The following is a 23,972-nucleotide window of genomic DNA, read 5'->3' as shown; positions in this document are numbered from 1 at the left end:
TTGAATTGCTCATTGTTGAAGCTGGTGATGTGTACCTTTCTCTCACTTAAAAAAACTTTTTTTATTGTGTGTGTGTGTGTTTTGTTTTTTATTGATTTCAGAGAGGAAGGGAGAGAGAGAGATAGAAACATCAATGATGAGAGAATCATGGATCAACTGCCTCCTGCACGCCCCCCACTGGGGTCAAGCCCACAACCAAGGCATGTGCCCTGACTGGGAATCGAACCCTGATCTCCTGGTTCATAGGTCGATGCTCAACCACTGAGCCATGCCGGCAGGGCAACCTTTCTCTCACTTTTATATGCATTTGAAATTTTCCATCACCAAAAGTTTAAAATTAGTTTCATAAATATGTGAACAGGAAGTAGTTCAGAAGGTCTGATAGAGCAAGAGGAATGGAGGAAAAGGTTTGAGTCCAAAGAAGGTTGGGGGAGAAAGAATGGGGGTGGGGGAGAGGAAGGGCAAGTAAAAACATCTACATGAAAATAAGCTGGTCCATTTTCTACTGGAACCGTGCTCTCGAACTAGTCAATGTTCTGATGGACCTATTCTGGGAGCAGCGGCTGAGCAGGCCAAGGCTGGGGGATCATGAACGACAGAAATAACCTGGTTCCTCTGTTAAAGCAGTTCTCGGGCTCCAGCTGGCATGTCTTGAGAGCCAGGAGCTGTGCCGGTCACTACCTGCTATTTGTGCGGTACTCTGCTGTTCATAAATGTTCTACCACCTCCTTTTAGCTAATCTTCCATCAGAGCCTCCTGAGGGAGGTGCTCTCATGCTCACTCCAGAGACTAGGAAGCTGGAACTCCCACCTGGGGCTTGACTGGAGCATCCATAGCAGAACTGGGACCCAGGCCCTGCCTTGGGCGCCGCTGACCACTGCTGTTCCTTCCCTACTCCTGCCCGCAGAAGAGCCTTTTTATCTTTAAACATGTGCGTGCATCAGAGCAGGGCTGCGCTATTTATGCCAGGTGTGCACTTCTTTCCGGATGGATGGTCCTTGTGAGTGTGAGAAGAAGAAGCAAATGCATTGGGCATGGAGATTATGCTAAATTAGAGGGCAGGGCAGGGAACAAACCAAATGAATAAATACTTCAGTCCCACTTGTGTTATTCTTTAAAGGGTATGCATATATGCCTTATATGCATAAACATTCCTTAAGCAGATACATGAAAAATTTTAACAGTGCTTACCTTTGGGGAAGGGAACTGGTTGTTAGAATAGGTAGACTTTGACTTATAAGTTCAGAAAACTTAAAAAAAAAAGACCATAGAAAAGGAAGGTGTCTTAGTTTTTTTCAGGCTGCTATGAAAAAATACCACAGACTGGGTGGCTTATAAACAGCAGAGATTTGTTTTTCATAGTTATGGAGGCTGGAAATCTGAGATCAGTGTGTGAACCTGATCCGACAGGGGTCCTCTTTCTGGTGTATCCTCACATGGTGGAAGGGACCAGGCAGCTCTGTGGGATCTCCTTTATAAGGACACTAATCCCTTTCACCAGGGCTCCGCCCTCAGGCCCCACTTCTTGACACCATCACATTGGGCATTAGGACTCCAACATGTAAATTTTGGGAGAACACAAACATGTAGACCCAGCAGAGAGAAAAGTACAGTAACCCATCTCTTTAACAGTGCTTCCTAAACCCAAAAGATCTCTTCCTTCTAAACAAAAAAGCTCTGGGGAAGGAAATATGGCACTCTGTAAGTCCCAAGCTGGGAAATTCACAATGTATATTAGCATAGTAAAGATTCTGAGAAGTTATAGTAAAGAAATCTGTATAATATATTTTTTCTTACCTCTATTGTATCTATTATCCTGCAGCATTATATTCTATAGCATATCATTTTGCAACCGGTATACATATTTAAGAAAAGCTAACCTAGCCTTAGGCCAAATGCAAGTGAATACTTCTTCAAGGATGTTGGAAGACTTGCCCGAGGGTATGGTGCCTCAAACCTGGGTCTTAGATTCAGGCAACCTGAGGCCGGATCTTGGATCTTCCACTCACTGGCTGGCTGAGCCCTCGGCAGGTTGCCTAACCTCTGGGTCTCAGTATGCTCACTCACAGGTTAAAGAGAAGCAATGATGCCTCCCTCCTATGGGCATTTCCAGGATTAAATGAGAGAAGAACCTGGTCCTGAGTAGTACTAAGAGGTGTTAGTTCCTCTTCCTCACTCTCCACTCCATTGGCCCATCTCCTTCTATGATAACACTGCCGTGCCTCTGTTTGCGAACACCACACTTACCAAAACGAATTAGCCCCGGATCCCTCCATTTATGCAAAGTTTTATTTTAGGCTTTATCAAAGGCCAGGCTATAAGGTGGCAAGATTTTTTTTTTTTTGCATTTTCAATGGGAATCCATTTCTAAACTCTTGATTTCCAGATACCTATTTCAAGAATGTGCTTCTTATGCAAGGCAAAGAATCCTGTTTCTCCACAATTCAGAGCCCAAAAGACAGCGAAATTCACTGTCTGAATCCCATCCAGCTTTGCCTGCTCCGGGCCATTCCAAGCCCTTGCACCAAGGGAGCCCCTTCCCCGTGCTTCCCAGGCCACGTTCAGGCTCGAGCACAGTGGAAACCGATTTCGGAGTTACATCTTAAAGTGTGTGTGCTAAAGCATCGCCTTTTCAAAGTAACCTTTGCATTGAGCCCTGGAATCTAATTACTCAAGTGTTATTTGCCTCCCCAACGTACCCATGCCTGTGCAGGTTGTTTAAAGTTCAGGAAGTATTAACAAAAGGCGTCAGAAGCAAGATCTCGAGCCCTGCCTCTGAGGAAGCTCCCTGTCTGCGCCTTGCCTCTCCCTCCTCCTGGGTGTGCCCGCCTGCCTGGGAAGGCCAGTGAGTAACCTGCACATTTTTTTTTTCCATCTTGGCCCTTCCCACCCAGACGAGAGGACGGAGTGGCAGACAGGCAGGCAGACGGCGGTGAGTCCTGTTCAGGCATGCACGGAGCATACCTCTACCCGCACCCACGTCCTGGACCCCTCGCCACCCTCACCCCACTCCAGGAGGAGCCAGAGCCCTTGTGAGGGTCCAGAGGGTCCGGAGGGGACCTCCACTCCCAATGGTAAGGCTGCCAGCAGAGGGACCACTTCATTCATTTTCTTTGCTTTGGGGTTGGCTTTTCTTTTCTATTGTGTTTAGACGGGAGAGTTTCTGATGGAATTGAAGGGTTTTGTTTGGTTGATTTGTTAGTTCTCAGTCATCCCAAGACAAAGAAGTGTCCTTTCCCAGCAGGATTTATTAGAACTTGTAACCTGATAGCCTGGCCTTGAAACAAAACTTAATGTACTAATTACCTCTGGTTAGTACAACTGACCCTTTTGGCCCTGTAGGGGAGAAAGAAATTAAAGACTACATTGCTTATCAAATACGTTTTGAAGAATGAAAAGTGCTAAGGAGTGTGGGCATTTTATGGGCACCTCTGACTAATTGAAAAGTAGCCTAAGTTGTTATTATAGCTTTAATATAGACCACGATGACGTTTTGCCTCAAAACAAACCAAACCAAGTAAACAGAAAACCCTTTTTAAAAGATTTGCGTGTTGAATGAAAGATGCCAGTGGAGGGTTTGAGTAAAAGAGTTTAAAGATACGTTGATCTAATTAAATATAGATGAACATGGAAGTATTGAATTAAATCTGTGGTGCTCTGTGACGAAAACAGATGCTCAATGTGGGAGTCATGTGGGATTTAAGGGAGAAAACAGAGATCTTTGTATGGTGTGTCGAGAATTCTTTGAGGGGAGGGTTGGAAGGCACATGGAGGAGGCTGGGGAGCAGGTTTGTTGTGGGGGGCTGTTGCCAGGCCTTCTCCCTCAACTGCTGTGGGTGAGAGAATAATTCACAGTCATCAAGTGCTGCATTGTTAACATCAGGCTTCTGATTTCAATATTTATTACAAACGCAGGCTATGGATTGCATGAGCATAGAAGCAATACAACTTATCCCAAACACAGGCTATGGATTGCATGGGCATGTGCAGGAATACAACTTATTCTAAACACAAACTATTGCCAAGAGGTTATGGTTCGATTCCCGGTCAGGGCACATGCCCAGGTTGTGGGCTCTATCTCCAGTGTGTGTGTGTGTGTGTGTGTGTGTGTGTGTGTGTGTGTGTGTGTGTGCAGGAGGCAGCAGATCAATGATTCTCTCTCATCATCAATGTTTTATGTCTCTCTCCCTCTCCCTTCCTCTCTGAAATCAATAAAAATATTTTTTTAAATAAACACAAACTATTGGATTGTATGGGCAGATGAAGGAATACAACTTATTCCAAACACAGGCTAAGGATTGCATGGGCATGGAAGAAATACAACTGCTGCCTCTGGTGCTGGCCGAGCCCAAACTTTCATACCTGGGGAGAGCTCAAGAAAAAGGCTGATGGAAAGAGAAAGCTATGGTCACGCTAATTTGATACTATACTAGTAGTCCATCTGAGACAGCCCTGTTCTTTGAACAGACTCGAGGAATTACGTCCTGATGACATTAGAGTGTGAAGATGCTGAGCTAAGGGGTTTTATAGGAGAATGGTGCAGGGAACTGCCCAGGCCAGAGGCACTCCCATGACACATGTGGAAGTTTGGCCTGTGCCCAAGTATCTCTACGAATGCAGCAGTTTCTTTCTTGGCACCGCTGTGTGGGCAACTTAAGGATTCTCTGTAAGGAGCAACCTACATTTACCATATCTAGGTTTTTAGATGAGCAAAAAAACAACAGCCCTAAAAATTGGTGTACCGAAAAAAGGTAGGAAGGGCACAGGCATACCCTTAGAGTGCATACCCCTCTGCTAAGTTTTAGGAAAATAGAGTATGTTTTCTTGTTGAAATCAATAACTCTTCGTCATTGCCATTATAATGTTTCTGTGATAAGAATGCCAGTACTCGGCTTCCTTATAGCTTAGGTTTCCCTTTGGCTAATAAATCTAAAGCATGGAGTGCCTGCAGCCCAATCAGCCAGCTCTTTAGAAGACGATCCAAGAATGCCACTTATTTTGTTGCTGAGTGAGCAAGAAGGGGGTGGGGACCATTATGATGATTTTACCGGAGATTCGAAGTTTAAATCTGTGACTCTTTTCAGTTATGATTGAAAAGAAAATGGATGCCACTCCAAGCCACCCATGGGTGTAACAATACTGGTAACCATCTGGCCCCCGTAGGCATATGCACTTTCGATACTATGCATTAGGGTCTAGAAACATCGTCATCCCTCCCATACTTACTTCTCTCCCAGACTCAGTGCTCAGGGACAGAATCCAGTGTAGAGGACAGTGGGCAGTGTTTGCTAATTTTTAAAAATATGATTTTTCTGATTTTAGAGATAGAGGAAAGGAGAGCGATAGAGAGATAGAAACATCGATGAGAGAGACATCTATTGGCCGCCTCCTTCAGAGGCCCTACTGGGGATTAAGCCCTAATCCTGTCAGGTGCCTTGACTGGGAATTGGGCCGTAACCTCCTGGTTCATAGGTTGATGCTCAACCACTGAGACACACCGGCCGGGCAGTGGTGTTTGCTATCAATGGCCTATTTGCACAGTTTCAGAATTTCCCAGCGTTCTTCATAAACTAAATTGAATGCGATTTCTTCTTGAAACTGGCTTTTCTGAGGCATCTTCATGGTGAATCTAGCATTTCTTTTTCTTTCATCGTGTTTTCATGCCCTCCTTTTGTTTAGTCTTTTAAGCAGTGACCCTACCAGGCAGATTGAAAACCGGCCTTACAAATGGGAACCAAACTGGGTACTTTCGACGACCTTGCCTTTGAGCAGCATATGCTTTCTTTCTCCTCCCACTCTCTGTATCCCAGCCCAGCCTCGGCCACTTCTCTGCCATCCTGTGTTTTCTGGAATTCATTTCTCTACCAGCCCCTGCTGTCCCAGACCTCACAAGTAGGTGTTTAGAGAAGTGAGTGGAGCTAACCAAAAGGTCATGGTGATTTTTTTTTTAAACCAGAAAGCTGCACCTGGTTGTAGGGATGCTATAATAACTATGGCTGCACCACAGCCAGGCTGCACCGCAGGGCCTGGGTCAGGGAAGACAGCTGTGAGTTCAGCCATCGTAGTTTTAGTGTTTTTCCTAAGTGGTCACAGTCGGGGCAAGGGTGAGCGAACTAGGGATATGGAGTGAAGAGGGTTTAGGTACAGCTGGTGGCTACAGTGTAATTAGCCCCAGCCTGTAATCTTCAGTGAGCTCCAGTTTCCTGCTCCTCAGGCTTTTTGCTGCTCTGGGATGTTATCTTTTCCCTGTAATATTTCTTACGACCCATTGGTGCTCCTCCTGTGATGCCTCAGATCCTTTGGAGGATGTAGCCCTGATCCTCCGGCCACATTTCATCTGTTGGCACATCCCAAGCCAGGAAGAGATATCAGAGACACTTGCCCTGAACAATCCCCATGAGGATGGCGTGTCATCCACACCACCTTTAAAACCCCCGGAGGATAATATAAAATAGTGCTGAGCCCTGGCCAGTTTGCTCAGTGGAGAGAGTGTCGGCCTGCAGCCCAAAGGGTCCTGGGTTTGATTCCAGTCAAGGGCACACACATACCTTGGTTGCAGGCTCCTACCTGCAGGGCCCTGGGCGGCATGCAGGAGGCAACCAATCGATGTGCTTCTCTCACATCATTGTTTCTGTCTTTCCTCCTCCCTTTCACTTTCTCTAAAAGATCAATGGAAAAATATCCTTGGGTGAGGATTAATAAAAATAAGTAAGTAAGTAAGTAAATAATAAATAGCGCTGAGACAGATTCCTTTTGCTTTAGTTTGAGACCAAGATCTTGAAGATTAAGTAAGATGCATTTGTGTGCAGGCAGTAGAAATGAGGAATAGCTGATGCAATTTCTATCTGGGGATTTTATAGTATTTGAGATTAGAGCGAACAGTTTGGCCTACGCTTAGAAACCACATTTGGCTGCAGGTGATCTTTTTCTCCCATTACATTAGGTGTGTAATACATTGGTTGCCAAAATGACCCTAGTGATTCCCCTCTTTAATCTAGTTCCTTGTGATGTGGTTTTGTAGCTCTTTTTATCAGGTAGAGTCTGGCCCAGCTGGTATGGCTCAGTGATTGAGCATTGACCTATGAACCAGAAGGTCACAGTTTGATTCCTTGTCAGGACACATGCCTGGGTCAGGGGCTCGATTCCCCAGTAGGGGGCATGCAGGAGGCAGCCGATCAATTGTCATTGATGTTTCTATCATCTCTCCCTTTCCCTTCCTCTCTGAAATCAATTAAAACAGCAACAACAAAAAGAAGTAGAGTCTGTTTTCCCAGTCCCTGAACCTGAGCTTGGCCTTGTAACTTAATTTGGCCAATAGAATGTGCAGAAGTAAAGGTATGCATTATACTGGACCCCAGCCTACATCTTAAGAGGCCTCGAATACTTCTGCCTATTCCCTCAGAATCCAGCCCAGTCACCATACAGATACTCATGGACTTGCTGTGTCCCAGAGACCCTTGTCACCCTAGGTGACAACAATCTTATACCAGACAGGTGTGTGAGTGAAGCAATCCTAGACCAGCCAGCTGACCTCACACTTGAGTGGGCCCAGCAGAGCTCAGACAGACTGATCCAGACCCACAGACTTGTGAGCATCATCAGTGCTTATCCTTTTAAGCTACTTGTTTTGGAATAGTTTGTTATGTTAACAATGACTAATGGGTACACGTGGTCACCTGGAGATGGTCCTTCTGTGTTCGCTTTTGGTTCTATTGATGTCATCATAAATGCTTAGCACAACTCAGCATGAGACTCAGTCACTGGACGGAGGGATTCTATTGTGGGGATGCAATTCTTGTGATCATCAGCATTACTTTGAGACCTTTTAACAACCCAGACACCTGGGCCTTGTGCCAGAATATTCAACTAAATATAGATGAGAACTAGGAATCTATAATTTAGAAAGTTCTGGTGATTGATTACCCTGGCCTTGTGGCTCAGTTGGTTCAGTGTCATCCCATGCACCAAAAGGTCGCAGGTTAGATTCTGGATTGGGGCACATGTCCGGTTGCGGGCTCAGTCCCCAGTTGGGGCCATGCAGGAGGCAGTCGATTGATGTTTCTCACATCAATGTTTCCCTCTCCTTTCCTCTCTCTCTAAAACCAATAAAGACTTTTTTTTTTAAGAAAAGAAATTTCTGGTGATTGGCTAGGATTGAAAACCAATAATCCAGTGATCTTGTCAGTCCCTTTCATTACTAAAAGTTGCAATGATTCCAGTTCATCTTTACTTAAGTAACAACAGTGAGGTAGTTCAGAGTTCATTTCTGACTTGGTATACTTCCAGCTGCATAAGTAAACTTTGTAATCACCTTTGGACTAAAGCACATTGACCTGGTCCTAGTTGGGAAAAAAATTCACAGGTGCAGATTGATGGCTGTAACTATGTATTGCTTATCATTGTATCCCCTGGGAATTAGAACATTTATCCATGGTCTCCATGAATAAATCTTAGGCATTGGGGATGTAATAGGATCCAGCATTGAGGACTGTATAGTCTAATGGCAGGGAAAAAATCAGAGATCCATTACTAATGTGTTAAGAAAACAAAGCAAACAGTGTTTTAACCTTTAAAGTGCAAGTGGATTTTTACTATAGTAGGTCTATCAGCTGTTGCTATAAAACTGCTGCATTACAGACAACCACAAACTCTTAGTGGCATCCAAACATATGCATTTATTAACTCCTATGTCTGCAGGTTGGTGTGGGGAGAACCAGCTGATTTGCTGGACTTACCTGGAGTTTCCTCCTCATGTCCCTCATCCTCCTTCTGGGACCAGCTGTCAGCTTGGGCATGTTCTCATGGCTGTGTAGAGACACAAGAGCACAAGCCACCAGGAGCAGGCTCATTTCAAGCTTCTGGTGATGTCATCAATCTATTAACCTCCTGTTGGTCAAAACAAGTTGCATGGCCAAGCCCATTGTCAAAGGGCAGGGAAATTTATATTTGCAGAGATAAACTGCAAAGTCATGTGGCATTGGGCATGGACACTGAGAGAGGTGAGGAATTAGGGCCGTGAAGGTAAGCCTCCGCGGTGGGAGAGGACATGTGAGGGAGCTTCACTTTCTCCTGTTGAGAAATGCTGGTGAAGTCATAGCCGGATCCCAGAGTAACCTAGAGGCAGAAAGTGTCCATCATATGGAACCAGCCTATTCCTTGTCATGTGCAAGAAGCGTCAGACTCTTGGCTACTATGATCTAGCCAATGGAATTTTAAAGGGAAAAGATTCCTGCAAGTACCCCAAACTTGATAGGCACGGAGTACCATTCCATTGGCACTAGCATCTCAAAAGAATGCCTCCATTTCCACCCTCACCCTATCCTCCGCAATGTAAAGGCCATGGGTCACTGGGCTTGGTTGCCCACTGCCCACTTCCAGGAGGGGCATTATTTAGAGTAGAATCTTTACTTCAGATTATGCAACATCCCCGTGCTATCACCACTTCTTTCTGGGGCAAAAAGTTTTCATTTAGTCTAAACATTTGGGACCGTTTCCCAAACCCTAGCCCAACACTGCTGTGGTTAAAAGAGATTTCGGTGACTATCTCTTGGCCTGTCTTTCCCTGATTTGTTTTGTGAAAGGCTTGTAGCCTATGCCTCTGATTCAGATAAGAAACCAGTTTCCTAAAATATGATTGAGGTTCTCAGATAGTCTCCAGGGTAAAAACCGTGTTATACAGGGTTTTATTGAGAATACTAATGGCGTACTTTATTACAGGCCACTGATTTATAAGCATTGCTGTGGATGACTGTGCCTTTGGAACTGTCTGATGTATCAAATGTACGTGGGAGGAAACGGGGGGTACAGAGGATTATGTAACTTCCCTGAGACCACGTCTACCGGCCAACCAAGATTAGCAACCTGTCCTTTTGGTGTTTCAGCTTTTGTCCGGCAATCTTATTGATGCTGTCTTATGCTGTCTTCTTTCACAAAAGGCCCATGAGGATATCATTACCTACTAAGAAACCCTGCCCTCCTAGTATTTATGCTCCATGGGGAACAAGGAAGCCTGGCTGGGAGGTGTTCAATAATAATGAGATTTCCCCACCGCAGTGTTAGGGGAAGTAAACTGGATTAAAGGTACTTTCTACGTGGCATTTCTTGAGTTTACTATCTTGGCCACAGAAATAAATTGGGGTGGGGACTGTTTAGAAGACCGCCTCCTGGTTGAGCTTCTTTTTGTGTATTTTCTGAGCCCTCCCTGCCATTTCTGTTGTATGGTGACTGTTCAGCAATTGGTTGCAATTGTTCTCTGACAAACAGTGTTATTTCTATTTTATGTGGGAAACTGATTTGATTAACTAACTCATTTGAACTAATGCTTTGTAGGAGGCATAAGTGGAGCCAGCATTTCTATGGTGTTTTTGTTGTCAAATTCATACATGCAAACAAGCAAATAATTGCAGTGGCCCCGGATATATAGGGTCTTCTATAATTAACAAATAAGCTGGTTATCTTGGATAGGTTGTTTCTATTCTGGTGATGGCTTTGCTGAAAACCTCATGGGTTTCCCATACAACACTGATGCTGCATAATATATTGTTCTTTAGCAATGACTTAATCTCCTACCCCTCCTCTTGCTCAATGCCTGGGGCCAAATCTGCATTGTTTACCACTGGAAACCTTGGAGCCAGCATAACAGAATCTAAATTAATAGCTGTTGGGTGAATGAAGGAGTGAGTGAATGCTAAGACTACATCAGATTCTAGCTCCTAAGAAAAATTTAGGACTTTTTTTCCCTAGGTGCTTCTGCCTTGAGAAAGGGCAGTGAAGGGTTAATGTTTTCCTTGTAGCTGGAGGGATTTGGATATGGATCTCCCAGAGCTGCTCGTTCACATCACATTCTTTCTGCTACTATAGCAACAGGTTGAGAATTTTGCAGGCACTGCCTACGTTGGAAATGCCTGTGTGCAGGCGACTCCATTGTCTAGGGGACAACTGCTTTTTTCTGTGATGTTTCAATGGAGCAGCTCTTTGCAGAGGCAGAGAGGCCAACACAAAGCAGGGGCTAAGAATCACGGAGAGGCAGAGAGAGATCTTGTTTTGATTGGAAGGACATTTCCAACCTTTTGTCCCCTGAAGAGGTGTGAGGCTGGGAAGGAATGAGGTTTAATCCTTCTACAATAGCATCTTTTTCTCCCTTCTTAATGAGGCCTCTCTTCTGAGAGACACCCCCTGGCAGCACTTAGAAAACTCACTCACTACCATTGCTTAATTGAGTGATAGTTAGGCGCCTGGATTACTGCCTGGGTTCACCTCTTAAGTGTGGAGATGCCCAATGGATCAGAATGTAGGTTTCTCCCTCTGCATTCAGCAGCTCTTCTAATCAACTCTGTACCTGCCTTGCTTACTGAGAAGGAAGGACAACTAACCTAGAGTGAGCAGTGGAGGTATTCGTTTTTACTGGGTGGAGCAGTGTCGTAAAGGGAGGAAAGAGAATGAGGAAGCTGTTGAGAAAAGTTGCTTAGGTGGTATTAACTTCCCAGGATGCTGCACGGGCACTTTAAAAGTGCCCAGCCTAGCCCTAGCTCGTTTGGCTCAGTGGATGGAGCATCGGCCTGCGGACTGAGGGGTCCCAGGTTCGATTCCGGTTAAGGGCATGTGCTTGGTTGCGGGCACATCCCCAGTGGCGGGTGTGCAGGAGGCAGCTGATTGATGTTTCTCTCTCATCAATGTTTCTAACTCTCTATCCCTCTCCCTTCCTCTCTGTAGAAATCAATAAAATATATTTAAAATAAAAATAAAAATAAAAATGCCCAGCCTAGCCCTAGCTGGTTTGGCTCAGCAGATAGAGCATCGATCTGTGGACCAAAGGGTTCCAGGTTCAATTCTGGTCAAGGGCACATGCCCAGGTTTCGGGCTCAATCCCCAGTAGGGGGTGTGCAGGAGGCAGCCAATCAGTGATTCTCATCATTGATGTTTCTATCTCTCTCTCCCTCTCCCTTCCTCTCTGAAGTCAATTTAAAAAAAAAAAAAAGCCCAGCCTGTTACTAAGGGCTCCTTCCTGTGTAGTCTCAGGTGTGGTGACTGTCAGAGCTTAGGGCTAATTGTAGTTCTTGCTGGGCTAATGGATGAAATCAGTGGGCATTCAGTATCACTTTGGGTTGACTTTTCACATGGCCACCTTACCAGTATGCTTCTCCATGTTGTTTTTATTTTGCATACAGATGGGGAAATCTGCCTGGTTCACTCTTTGTTCCTGGTTTACAAATACATTTTGATAAAAAATACTTGAACATATTGAACCATTCTTCAGAAGCAGCACTGTATTAAAAGTTTAATTTTAAAAACCTTTTATCCCCAACCCACTGCATACTGTTCGAATATGGGATAAGCCCTTGATCTTGTGTGGGCTAAAAAAAAAAAAAGTAGTAGTTTTCTTCCCTCCTTCTAAATTCTTCTAGCTGGGCTATTACATTAACAGAGACAGATTAATAAGAGAAAATAAAATTATAATACATGTGCATGGGGAATTCACATATGCATGAAGAGTACAAAGACAGACCTGGCCAGCTTGGCTCAGTGGATAGAGTGTCCGCCCGAGGACTGAAGGGTCCCGGATTCGATTCCAGTCAAGAGTCTGTACCTCGGTTGCAGGTTTGATCCTCAGCCCTAGTTGGGGCACATGCAGGAGGCAACCAATCCATGTGTCTCTCTCACATCAACATTTCTCTCTGTCTCTCCCCCTCCCTTTCACTCTCTCCTAAAAAAAAAAAAAAGGTACAAAGATAGTGAGGCAACCTTGGGTATATATGACATTTTGGACAAAGGAGAAAAGGTTGAGTGGGGACTGGGTATAAGATTTCAGAAGGGAGAATGGGTGGTTTACAGGTAGTTGAGGAAGAGCTGAATACACATGGCAGGCAAATTGTTGGTAGGAAACTCAGAAACAATGGGACACAGGGGGCACCTAGCTAAGGGGCACCTGCCCATAATCCTCTTGTTTACCACACTTAATTCAAATTTGGCTAAGGTGAAATCCTAACTCAGTGGTTCTCAACCTTCTGGCCCTTTAAGTACAGTTCCTCATGTTGTGACCCAACCATAAAATTATTTTCGTTGCTACTGTTTTGAATCGTAATGTAAATATCTGATATGCAGGATGGTCTTAGGCGACCCCTGTGAAAGGGTCGTTCGACCGCCAAAGGGGTCGCGACCCACAGGTTGAGAACCGCTGCTCCTTCCTGAAGCAGGTTTCTCAGTCTGAATCTCTTGGGCAGGAAAGTTTCTGAGTCTTGTTTCTTAATAACCATCTTAAACTCGATATCCCAAAAGGCAGCTTCAGGGTGATAAAACTTTGGTTCCCTTCAATCTTGATGTCTCCAGAGTCCTGTCATCACTGCCTTTAAGTCTGTTTTGGCCACAGAAACTGCCTTTCTAGTTGTGTCGTCCAAAGCGTGCTTTCAAGAGCTCTGGGCTGGGAGCCGGAACGGCCTTGTCAGCTCATGCAGGGACTTTAATCCCATTAGTTGTAAAATGAAAGATTCAGATGACATTTCTAGGGTTTCTTTTACACCTCGCCCACACACACGAAAAGTGCTACTCCAGTTATTTTAAAGTAGAAAAGCCTGTGCTTTGCTGGATGTTTTACAAGTGTAACTCCCTTCACTCCCACTCATACTCAGATCTTTGCTTCAGTGTCTCCTCCTCCAGGAAGCCTACTATGACCCCCAGGCTAGACGAGGATTCCAGCCTACGTTTTCTGATAAGTGTGTTCTTTCTTTCATCACAGTTTGTAATGATCTATTTCTTGGTGTGTTTTTTAAAAATTGATTTTAGAGAGAGAGAGAGAGGAAGGGAGAGGGAGAGAGAAACATTGATGTGAGAGAAAAACATCAATTGGCTGCCTCCTGCATACCCCACAATGGGGATCAAGCCCACAACCCTGGGCATGTGCCCTGATTGGGAATCAAACTGGTGACCTCTCAGTGCATGGGCTGACTCTCAACCAATGGGCCACACCAGCCACGGCTATTTCTTGGAGTTGTTGTTGTTTTTTTTAATAAATTTTTATTGATTTCAGAGAGAGGAATGGAGAGGGAGAGAGATAGAAACATCAATGATGAGAGAGAATCATTGATCAGTTGCCTCCTGCAAACCCCCACTGGGGATCGAGCCCACAACCCAGGCATGTGCTCTGACCGGGAAACCATGACCTCCTGGTTCATAGGTTGACGCTCAATCACTGAGCCATGCCGGCCAGGCTCTTGGAGTTTTTAAAAATCAGTTTTCTCTCATGCCCACAAGACTGAAGACTATGTGAGGCAAACGCCCAAACTGTTCACCATTGATTTTGCATATTAAAGGCATGCAATAAAGCTGTGTTGAATGAAGGTGCTGCGTTAGGCTTAATGGAAGGCGCAAAGATGACTATATCTCAGTCTCTGCTTTCAAGGATCTTAAAATTCATATTCCCTATTTCTTTTCTCCTACCATCTCACCTCACACCCAAAATATACTGGAAGAAATTAAAACCAAAATCCTGGATTCTGGTCACTGATCTAATCATGAGATAGATTTGTGCGGGTCAGGAAAGCAACTTTTCTCCCACCTTTCTAAGTTCTTCTGACTGGGCTGATAATCATGAGACCGATTAACAGAAAATGTCCAAATGTTACTATGGATATGCAGGCAGGGATGCCATAAGAATATGAGATCTGAAGTATATTGGGCAGTTGAGGTTCATATGCCATTTTGGACAAAGGAGGGTTGGGGGCAGGGATCTGGGATTTCAAAGAGAAGGCAGATACCTTACAGGTAGACCAGAAAGAACAAATGCTGTGATAAACAAAGTCTTTCTGGGTAACCAAGAAACAGTGGGACCCAGGGAAATTCAACAGGCAGGTTCTGCTAGATTCTCCCCGTCTGCCACCTTTAAGCAGGTTTTACTATCTGAATTCCTTTCAGCAGGTAAGGGGGAGGGTCAGAAGTTCTTTCTGAGTCTTTGGTTTCTTAATAACTAGCTTAAAGTCAATATTCCAAAAGTCATATTTTGGGGTGGCAAAACTTGGGCCTCTGTCAGGTTTTAATTTTCCTTGATTGGACTGATTAGTCTTTTGTGACAGAATCCATGAACTGAAGCAAGGCCCAGGAAGGATAGAAGGACAGAAGGTAGTGTATAGAATGGACACGGTGGACTGAAGATAAAGGAAAGTGCCCAGTTGACGTGGCTCAGTGGTTGAGGTTCAACCTATGAACCAGGAGGTCACAGTTCGATTCCTGATTGGGGGCACATGCCCGGGTTGCGGGCTCGATCCCCAGTAGGGGGCGTACAGGAGGCAGCCAATCAATGATTCTCTTTCATCATTGATGTTTCTATTTCTCTCTCCCTCTCCCTTCCTCTCTGAAATCAATAAAAATCTTTTTAAAAAAAGAAAATATAGGAAAGAAAGAAGGAGGAAGAGGGGAAGGAGGAGACCAGGACAACAAGAGGAGTGGAAGCATGGGGCTCTGTCTTTTTAAATAATTTGCCTGTAAGGGTTCTTCTCTTTTGATTGCCAGGCTTTACAAGCAAGGGCATGTTTCTTAAAAAGCATTCTTACCCAAAGTGTTGAATAATGCCACAAAGAGTTTGCTTCCAAAAGATGATTGATTACACACACACAAAAAGTTAACCAGACTGGACTCCGGAAATGTCTTTGCTTTAAAAGCTAGAAAAACACCAATTTCCAAAATAATTGTCAGCTTCCTGTAAATCAGTATAGTATGATCAATACAGACAAATGCATCAAGAAACCAGAGCTAGGCAGTACACATCTAAACAGTGGGGGGCCATTTGATTTAAACACCAAACCCAATCTAGATACTAGGAAGGAGCAGCAAAAATTCCTTAGGTAGGAGCTATGGTGGCTGTTTATCCTGGTCTCACTGAGTTTGTAATTTGCAGAAAAAGCGGTTTAGGGGAGTTTCACCAAGTTACAGTAGAAAGTATGAAATCTCAAACTTCCAGAAGCCAGTGCAGCCTCAGTTTATCTTGAGAGCAGGTATAGAGGTCTGAACAGGTGTGGCAGGTGAAGTTCCTCTCCTGACCCCTCTTCCTAGGAGGGTGTCAGTAGCCTGCTGTGGTGCTTGGTCTATGTGGGAGCTTAAACCCCAGCCAGAATGTATCCTACCCAAAGCCATTTCAGAAAAAGAAGAATGACTAAAACAATCACACAATCTCCTTTCTCTATGAGGAGGAAGGAATTTTAGCCAAGAATGCAAGGTGTGCCTTGAGCTTTGTGCATACACTGCCACAAATTCAACACATTCTCTCTCTCTCTCTCTCTCTCTCTCTCTCTCTCTCTCTCTCTCACACACACACACACACACACACACACACACACACACTCTTCTTACTCACCTACTTAGATGGAGATAGTATGGTATGCCATGTTGATCAAAGGCCAGGAAATAACTGTGTTGGCTTTTTTCAAGTAGCGAAACCAGAAGGCTCATATGTCTCACTGGGCAATGTTCATTGGTCACACCTTTATTGATTAAAACCTATACAACAAAAATAATATATGAGAATATGGTGCTTTCCTACTTGATGTCCCCTGGCTAGTTCCAGAGAAGGTCAGCGATAAACAGTCTCTTGGATTCCTAGGGGTCACCTCTTTCTAGACCTGTCAGGAGTAAATACCATTTAAAAAAAATTCTTTCCAGAGCAAATCCCTTTGTTTCCACTAGCAAAGCCTTTTAAATCTCAGCTCTGCCACTTCTGACTGTACAGCTCAGGCATGTTATTTAACCTCTCTTTGCCTCATTGCCTTCCGCTTTTTATACAATTAATAATATCTTGCCCTTAGGATTCTTATGAGAAGTAAGTAAGGTCACCTCAGAAAAGTTTTTTGTTTTTTTTTTACTGTAGCACAAAATGATTTTTTTTCCTTCTTTCTTTTTATTTTTTAATTGTTTTATTGCTTAAAGTATTACAAAGAGTATTACATATGTCTCCTTTTTCCCCCGCCCTTAACAATTCCCCGGCCTCCCCTACCCCCCAGTGTCTTATGTCCATTGGTTATGCTTATATGCATGCATACAAGTCCTTCAGTTGATCTCTTCCCCACCCCCTCCCGCCCCTCAACCCTCCCAGCTTTCCCGCTGTAGTTTGACAGTCTGTTCAAGGCAGCTCTGCCTCTGTATCTATTTTTTTTTCATAAGTTTATAATGGTCTTTATTATCCATGAGTGAGTGAGATCATGTGGTGTTTTTCCTTCATTGACTGGCTTATTTCACTTAGCATAATGCTCTCCAGTTCCATCCATGCCGTTGCAAATGGTAAGAGTTCCTTCTTTTTTACAGCAGCATAGTATTCCATCGTGTAGATGTACCACAGTTTTCTAATCCATTCATCTACTGCTGGGCACTTAGGCTGTTTCCAGATCTTAGCTATGGTGAATTGTGCTGCTATGAACATATGGGTGCATATATCCTTTCTGATTGGTGTTTCTGGTTTCTTGGGATATATTCCTAGAAGTGAGATCACAGGGTCAAATGGGAGTTCCATTTTTAGTTTTTTGAGGAAACTCCATACTGTTCTCCACAGTGGCTGCACCAGTCTGCATTCCCACCAGCAGTGCACGAGTGTTCCTTTTTCTCCACATCCTCTCCAGCACTTGTCGTTTGTGGATTTGTTGATGATAGCCATTCTGACAGGTGTGAGATGGTACCTCATTGTTGTTTTGATTTGCATCTCTTGGATGATTAGTGACTTTGAGCAAGTTTTCATATGTCTCTTGGCTTTCTGAATGTCCTCTTTTGAAAGGTGTCTATTTAGGTCCTTTGCCCATTTTTTGATTGGATTGTTTATCTTCCTTTTGTTAAGTTGTATGAGTTCCCTATAAATTTTGGAGATTAGGCCCTTATCAGGTATGACATTGGCAAATATGTTTACCCACGAAGTGGGCTTTCTTGTTGTTTTGTTGATGGTTTCTTTTGCTGTGCAGAAGCTTTTTATTTTGATGTAGTCCCATTTGTTCATTTTCTCTTTAGTTTCCAATGCCCTAGGAGCTGTATCGGTGAAGAAATTGCTTCGGCATATGTCTGAGATTTTGTTGCCTTTGGATTCTTCTAGTATTTTTATGGTTTCCCGTCATACATTTAAGTCCTTTATCCATTTTGAGTTTATTTTTGTGTATGGTGTAAGTTGGTGGTCTAGTTTCATTTTCTTGCATGTATCCGTCCAATTTTCCCAACACCCAGAAAAGTTTTTTGCATGGTGCCTGGCACATAATATGAATTAAAGAATTGTTTTTGCTTTTAATATAATAAAGAGGCATCTCAGCCTTTTCCTTTCTCCTTTGCCCCTCCTGAATTAGAAACACCCCTTGACATTTGGTCCTTCTCAGTATCAGGGTTCTGTCCTGATGCTAAGGAGAGGAGAGCCGAGCAGAGGTGATTGGGCAAGAATGGGGCGATGAAAGCCTATGCCCGTATTCTTCTACTCGCTCCTACTCCATCGCTCTTTCCCGTATACTTTACCTGCCAATGACTGGATACAAAACTAGGTGCAATACAAAAAGGAGTACAAATTTAGCTCTATCTTCCAGGAAGTGGGAATCTAAGTTCCAGTGGGGATAATTTTTTCCTGTTCTCCAAGTCCTAAACATGCACTTGCCGTTCAGCTCAAATCCTAGCTCAAACCTACCACTTGAACCAATGCCTAACACAGAGCAGGCGCGCCAGGGATATCAGTTAACTTGACCATTGAAACATATGGCGCTTAGAGGAAAACACTTAAAAAATCAAAGAGCAAGTCCAGAATCAAACTTTCTGAGCCATCCAATCTCTCATGACTTTCAGGCTTGAGAGGAAAGGATGTGAATCACTGAACCTGGAAAGAAGGCACAGGGGAAGGAAACGGGAGATTTCCTGTCCATCTCCACTGTAAATGAACTGTCAACACAATGCAGCCGAATAGCATGGCCAGGACCCTGGGCTTCTGTAGCCCTGGTTTCCTGGCCCTTCAAAGAGGGTGATCATCACATATTAAATGAAGCGATATATCTATATAGCACATGGCTTTATGACCTGGCATATGGTAAGTACTCAATAAATATTAGCTGTGATTAGCTCAGGAATAACACCTGGATGCTCGGCCATTTGGAGGCCAATTAGACTTCTCAGTTCTACAGAACTTAAACTTGAGCACTGCCCTGATGCTGCCATTGTTCACCTGTTGACCACATGAGCAGGAGAAAGTACTCTGTCTGTCTGCAGCCCTACTTAGTCTTGACGGTTCATAAGTCGGAATTAAATGACCCATTTTGAGGGTTCTCAGATATTTTTCTATTGTTACTATAGATGGTGAGAAAGAAAGCATATATGACAAGCAGGCACATCACATGACTTCAGGATGATGCTGTAACATCTTTCTCTTTGGCATGAGTTCATAGTTTATCATTTCTTTCAATTGTGTCTCATCAAAGCAATGTCACATTCTTCATTCTGGTCAGAGTGGGGTGGGTCACACTGTTTTCTTTCATAATAAAAAAGCAGAAGAATGGATATGAAGTACACGGTTTTAAAGACAGGACAAACTCAAGATCACCTAATCTAACCCTTCACTTTACAGAGTGGAAATTGAGGTCCACAGATATTCAATGAATTCTCCAAGTGGCATAAGGATATGGGTCTTTCAGCCCTAAATCAAGGTACTGAATATGTGGTGTTTTGCTTTATTGTCCTTCCAAAGTGACCTTGGACATAAAACAATTGGAGAGTCAGTGTTTGAAATGTAAGGGTCGTCATCTGTGTGGAGGATTCTAAAACTAGATAACACCTTTGACCCAGTCTCTTCCTGTCTTTGGCACATTCTCTCTGACTCTCCATAGGAAATACACATCTGTCTATTATGTGAGAGGCAACAATGACAGAATGAACAGCTCCTGATTTTCTGCTCCCCCACAAATTCTGTTACTCTGTGCTCTTAGAGACAGAGTCATGATCAAAACAGATGCAGAAAGAATATTTCACAGTGGAACCACATTCTCTAGCAACTTCAAGAAAGGTGAGGTCTGCAAAGGAACTGGATATTTATGAATAGATTTTCTCAAGGACAATTGATTAAGTGATTTTTAATTCTCTTAACCAAATAAAATTGTGAGATATATGTAGATCAACAAGAATGTATAATGTAGTTCGAGAAAATATACATTCAAGATGTGCAGTTGGTCCAACCCAGATTCAACAAATTCTAGAATTAGCCAGGCTTGACTAAATTTTTCTCTCCATCTAGAAATTAATAGTTTAGATCCAATATTTGGCATCTCCTTTTTTGCTTGAAGCCACTTACAATAACTTATTTATCAAGCAACTGCTGTATGCCAGACACTATAGTGAATGCTTTTCATGAAATCTCATTAATTTGCATAAGTACTGTAAGGTAGGTGTGATTTTGCTTATTTTATTGATAAGGACACTTAAGCTCAGGATTCAGATTTTTGGGTGTCTGATGACCCATTTCTGTTCCCACAGAAGCAGGGCAGGACATCCAAGATGTGCAGTTTTAGGCAAACACCAAGGAAAGTTTGTTAATCCAGCTGCTGACCCAAATAAAGCCTTCCTATCAGAAGACCAGTCTGTTGTACCTGGCTGGAACTGCCCCAGAAACCGGCCCTTCTGAGTTTTAAAATTCCAGATTTTGCCTATTGAAGCAGCCTGTCCCTAATCCTCCCACAGTCCCTCGGTGTAGAGTCTATGTGTGAAACATGTCCTTGAGAATTTATTTTTCCTCCTTCAGTTCCTTCATTTTTCATTACACCAAAAGCTACCCTCTCTTCATGGCTCATTCCACCTCCCACAAGTTACTAGGGATGGACTCAGAATAGCATAATTGGCTGGGATTTGTCCAACACCAAGAGGCATACCTGTGAATAAATGCCCCAACTCAGTACATAGACTCTGTGATTGTGTTTTGTGTGCTGAGAGGCCTTTAAAAAATAATTTCTGGTTGAGCTGGATCGGCTCAATCCTGAGATAGTGTAATCCATAAACTCACTAATAACTATAACAGTCCTAGAGCTTATAAACTTGTGTTTGTGATGTGCTTTTAGAACCTTACATTCCAGAGTCAAAAGTGATTATCCTTCCTTTAGTCATAGTAATGAAAGCTGAAGATAGAAAGCTTCAAATACATCTACCAACCACACAGATCAGATAGACTTAGTCCCTCCTTCTGCATAAAGACATTGAGGCTCAAATTGGCTCTCTTGTGTTTAAGAGCAGACACTAGCAAGTGTCAGAATCCAGATTCTCTAACTCCATGCTCTGAATAGCTATGTTATATTGCCCCTTTTAGAAAAAAAGAAAATAAATTTATAGAAATTTACTCACCACCTTTGACTACAAGTGAGTTTTGACTTGAAATATAAACCCAGTCAACCTCAGGAATGAAGATTTGCCACCACTTAGGTCAAGACAACACTGCGGGTTCTGAAAACATTTCCAAAAGATGTAATCCAGACGCCTAACATTACACATAACTGCAGCAGTGCAATATGAGCATGGCGCACCAGCTTACATTCATTTGGAAGTATAACTTCTATTGTTGTTTTTTAAGTCTCTCTTGGTAGTGTTGGCCTGCACTCATATTTTGTGAAGCATGAAGAGTCTGAAAGAGCGATTGTTGAGATGAATCTTCAGATACCGTTCCAGTTAGAACACTCAGTGTTTCTATAGATTGGCACCTCCTCCCCCCATGCTGACTATTCAGGATAAGTTGGAGTTTTAGAGGTATTTCTTATTTAAATTATATTCCACCCAAAGTATCGTTTGCTCCTCTATTTAAATTATTGGTGCTCATTGTTGTCCCTGCCAGTTAAAGAAGATGGTAGTTACCATGCTTAGGCACAGCGGCAGAGCTGCCTTTGCTTGATAATTTGTATGGGGTTCATGCCCTATTGTACCTTTTGATTGTCTGCTTAATTGCAAAATGCCCACTTTTAGCTAAATTTCCCCTTCTTCGTTTCCCTAAGAGTCAATGAGTTAAAAATGAGTCAATGAGTTGTTTTTACTAATGTGGTGAGTGTCAAGGCAGAGTGAGTTCTGGGATGTCAGGAAGCTCATAGTTTTTTTAAGCTATACTGAAATCATGAAAGGAAGAGGACTGAGTTTTGAGAAGGTGGAGTTTCTTGTCTTTACAGTGTGACTGATCATGCAGGCCCTAGAGCAGTGATGGCGAACCTATGACACGCGTGTCAGAGGTGACACGCGAACTCATTTTTTTGGTTGATTTTTCTTTGTTAAATGGCATTTAAATATATAAAATAAATATCAAAAATATAAATCTTTGTTTTACTATGGTTGCAAATATCAAAAAATTTCTATATGTGACACGGCACCAGAGTTAAGTTAGGGTTTTTCAAAATGCTGACAAGCCGAGCTCAAAAGGTTCGCCATCACTGCCCTAGAGTAACAATGCCTGGGTTTGAATTCTGACCTCATCCCTTCTTCGCAGTGTGACCTTGGGCAAGTGATTTAATGTCTCTGTGACTCAGTTTTGTCATCTATAAAGAGATAATAGTAGTACCTATCTCATTGGATTGTTGGAAAGTTTAAATAAGATAATCCAGATAAAGTGCTTAAAACAGTGTCAGATACACAGAAAGTAGAAAATAAGTGCTTAGCCCTGGCCAGAATGATCAATGGTTAGAGCATCGGCCCATGCACTGAAGTGTCTGGAGCTCGATTCCTGGTCAAGAACACGTACCTGGGTTTCAGGTTTGATCCCTGGCCCGGTTGGGGCGTGTGCAGGAGGCAACCAATCGATGTATCTTTCTCACATCTGTTTCTCTCTTCTTCAGTCCCTCTGAAAAAGAAAATCAATGGAAAAACTATCCTCAGGTGAGGATTAACAAACAAAACAAAAGAAGAAAAGAAGTGTTTAGGCACATATATTTTGGAGTAATTGCTCCATACTAGATGTACGCAGTGGTTCTCAATCTTCTGGCCCTTTAAATACAGTTCCTCATGTTGTGACCCAACCATAAAATTATTTTCGTTGCTACTTCATAACTGTAATTTGCTACTGTTATGAATCGTAATGTAAATATCTGATATGCAGGATGGTCTTAGGCGACCCCTGTGAAAGGGTCGTTCGACCACCAAAGGGGTCGCGACCCACAGGTTGAGAACCTCTGTAGAATGTAAAAAAGTATAATACTCTGGCCCCAAGGAACTTATAAGCATAACTAGAGGCCTATTGTACGGATTCATGCACCGGTGGGGTCCCTTGGCCTGGCCTGCACCCTCTCACAATCTGGGACCCCTTGGGGGATGTCGGAGGCCTGGTGCATGGATTCGGTCCAATCTCCGCAGGCCAGGCCGAGGGACCCCACCTGTGCACGAATCCCTCTGAGATTCATCAGTCTGTTCCATGTTCCCATGCCTGTGCGTTGAGTGTCTGCCCCCTGGTGGTCAGTGCACATCATAGCTACCGGTTGAATGGTCAAATGGTCGCTTAGTCTTTTATATATATAGATTAGAAAGATAAGATATGGAAAAAACAAACAAAAACAAATAGTTGACCCTATAAGAAAGTATTGGGGAATTCTAAATAGGTGGTACAGAGAAGAAAACCCTATGAATTCAATGGGAGGAAAGATTCTAGAGATTAGAGTGTTCTGGGCACAACTCACAGAGTAGTGAGAAGTCAAAATAGTGGCTGCCCAAGGACGAGAGAGTGACTGATGAGAAAGGAGCACAAGGGGACTTGTTCCCCATTCTGGGTGCTGGTTACTGAATGTGCTCAATTTGTGAAGATGTATGGAGCTGTACTCTGATGATATGTGCACTGCTCTGAATGTGAATTATGCTTCAAGTAGATGAAAGGAGCATTGGTTTGGGAGTGTGGTTGATATCTGACCTTAAGCAAGTTATTTAACCTTGGTAAATTTTATTAATTTATAGAAAACTGATCCCTCCCATAGGGTTGTCATGACGATTAATGAGAGCAATGTATGTAGAACAACTAGTCCAGGATGAGACAC

At 43.3% G+C, this 23,972-nt stretch overlaps 1 protein-coding gene across 4 annotated transcripts in view; it reads left to right on the top strand.

The window, feature by feature from the left end:
* The window catches only part of STON2 (stonin 2), a 127,804-nt gene that overhangs the window by 73,534 nt on the left and 30,298 nt on the right, over positions 1-23,972 (top strand). For all 4 annotated transcript variants that reach the window (XM_014454269.2, XM_023752509.1, XM_023752510.1 and 1 more), the window contains exon 5: positions 2,895-3,074. In XM_014454269.2, coding sequence (XP_014309755.1) covers positions 2,895-3,074 — 180 coding nt within the window. The remainder of the gene's footprint in view (positions 1-2,894; positions 3,075-23,972) is intronic.

This window comes from Myotis lucifugus, unplaced genomic scaffold (genome assembly GCF_000147115.1).
Source record: "Myotis lucifugus unplaced genomic scaffold, Myoluc2.0 scaffold_34, whole genome shotgun sequence".
NCBI lineage: Eukaryota > Metazoa > Chordata > Mammalia > Chiroptera > Vespertilionidae > Myotis > Myotis lucifugus.
The sequence above is the reverse complement of the archived record's forward strand: the minus strand, read 5'-3'. Positions and strand labels throughout refer to the sequence as shown.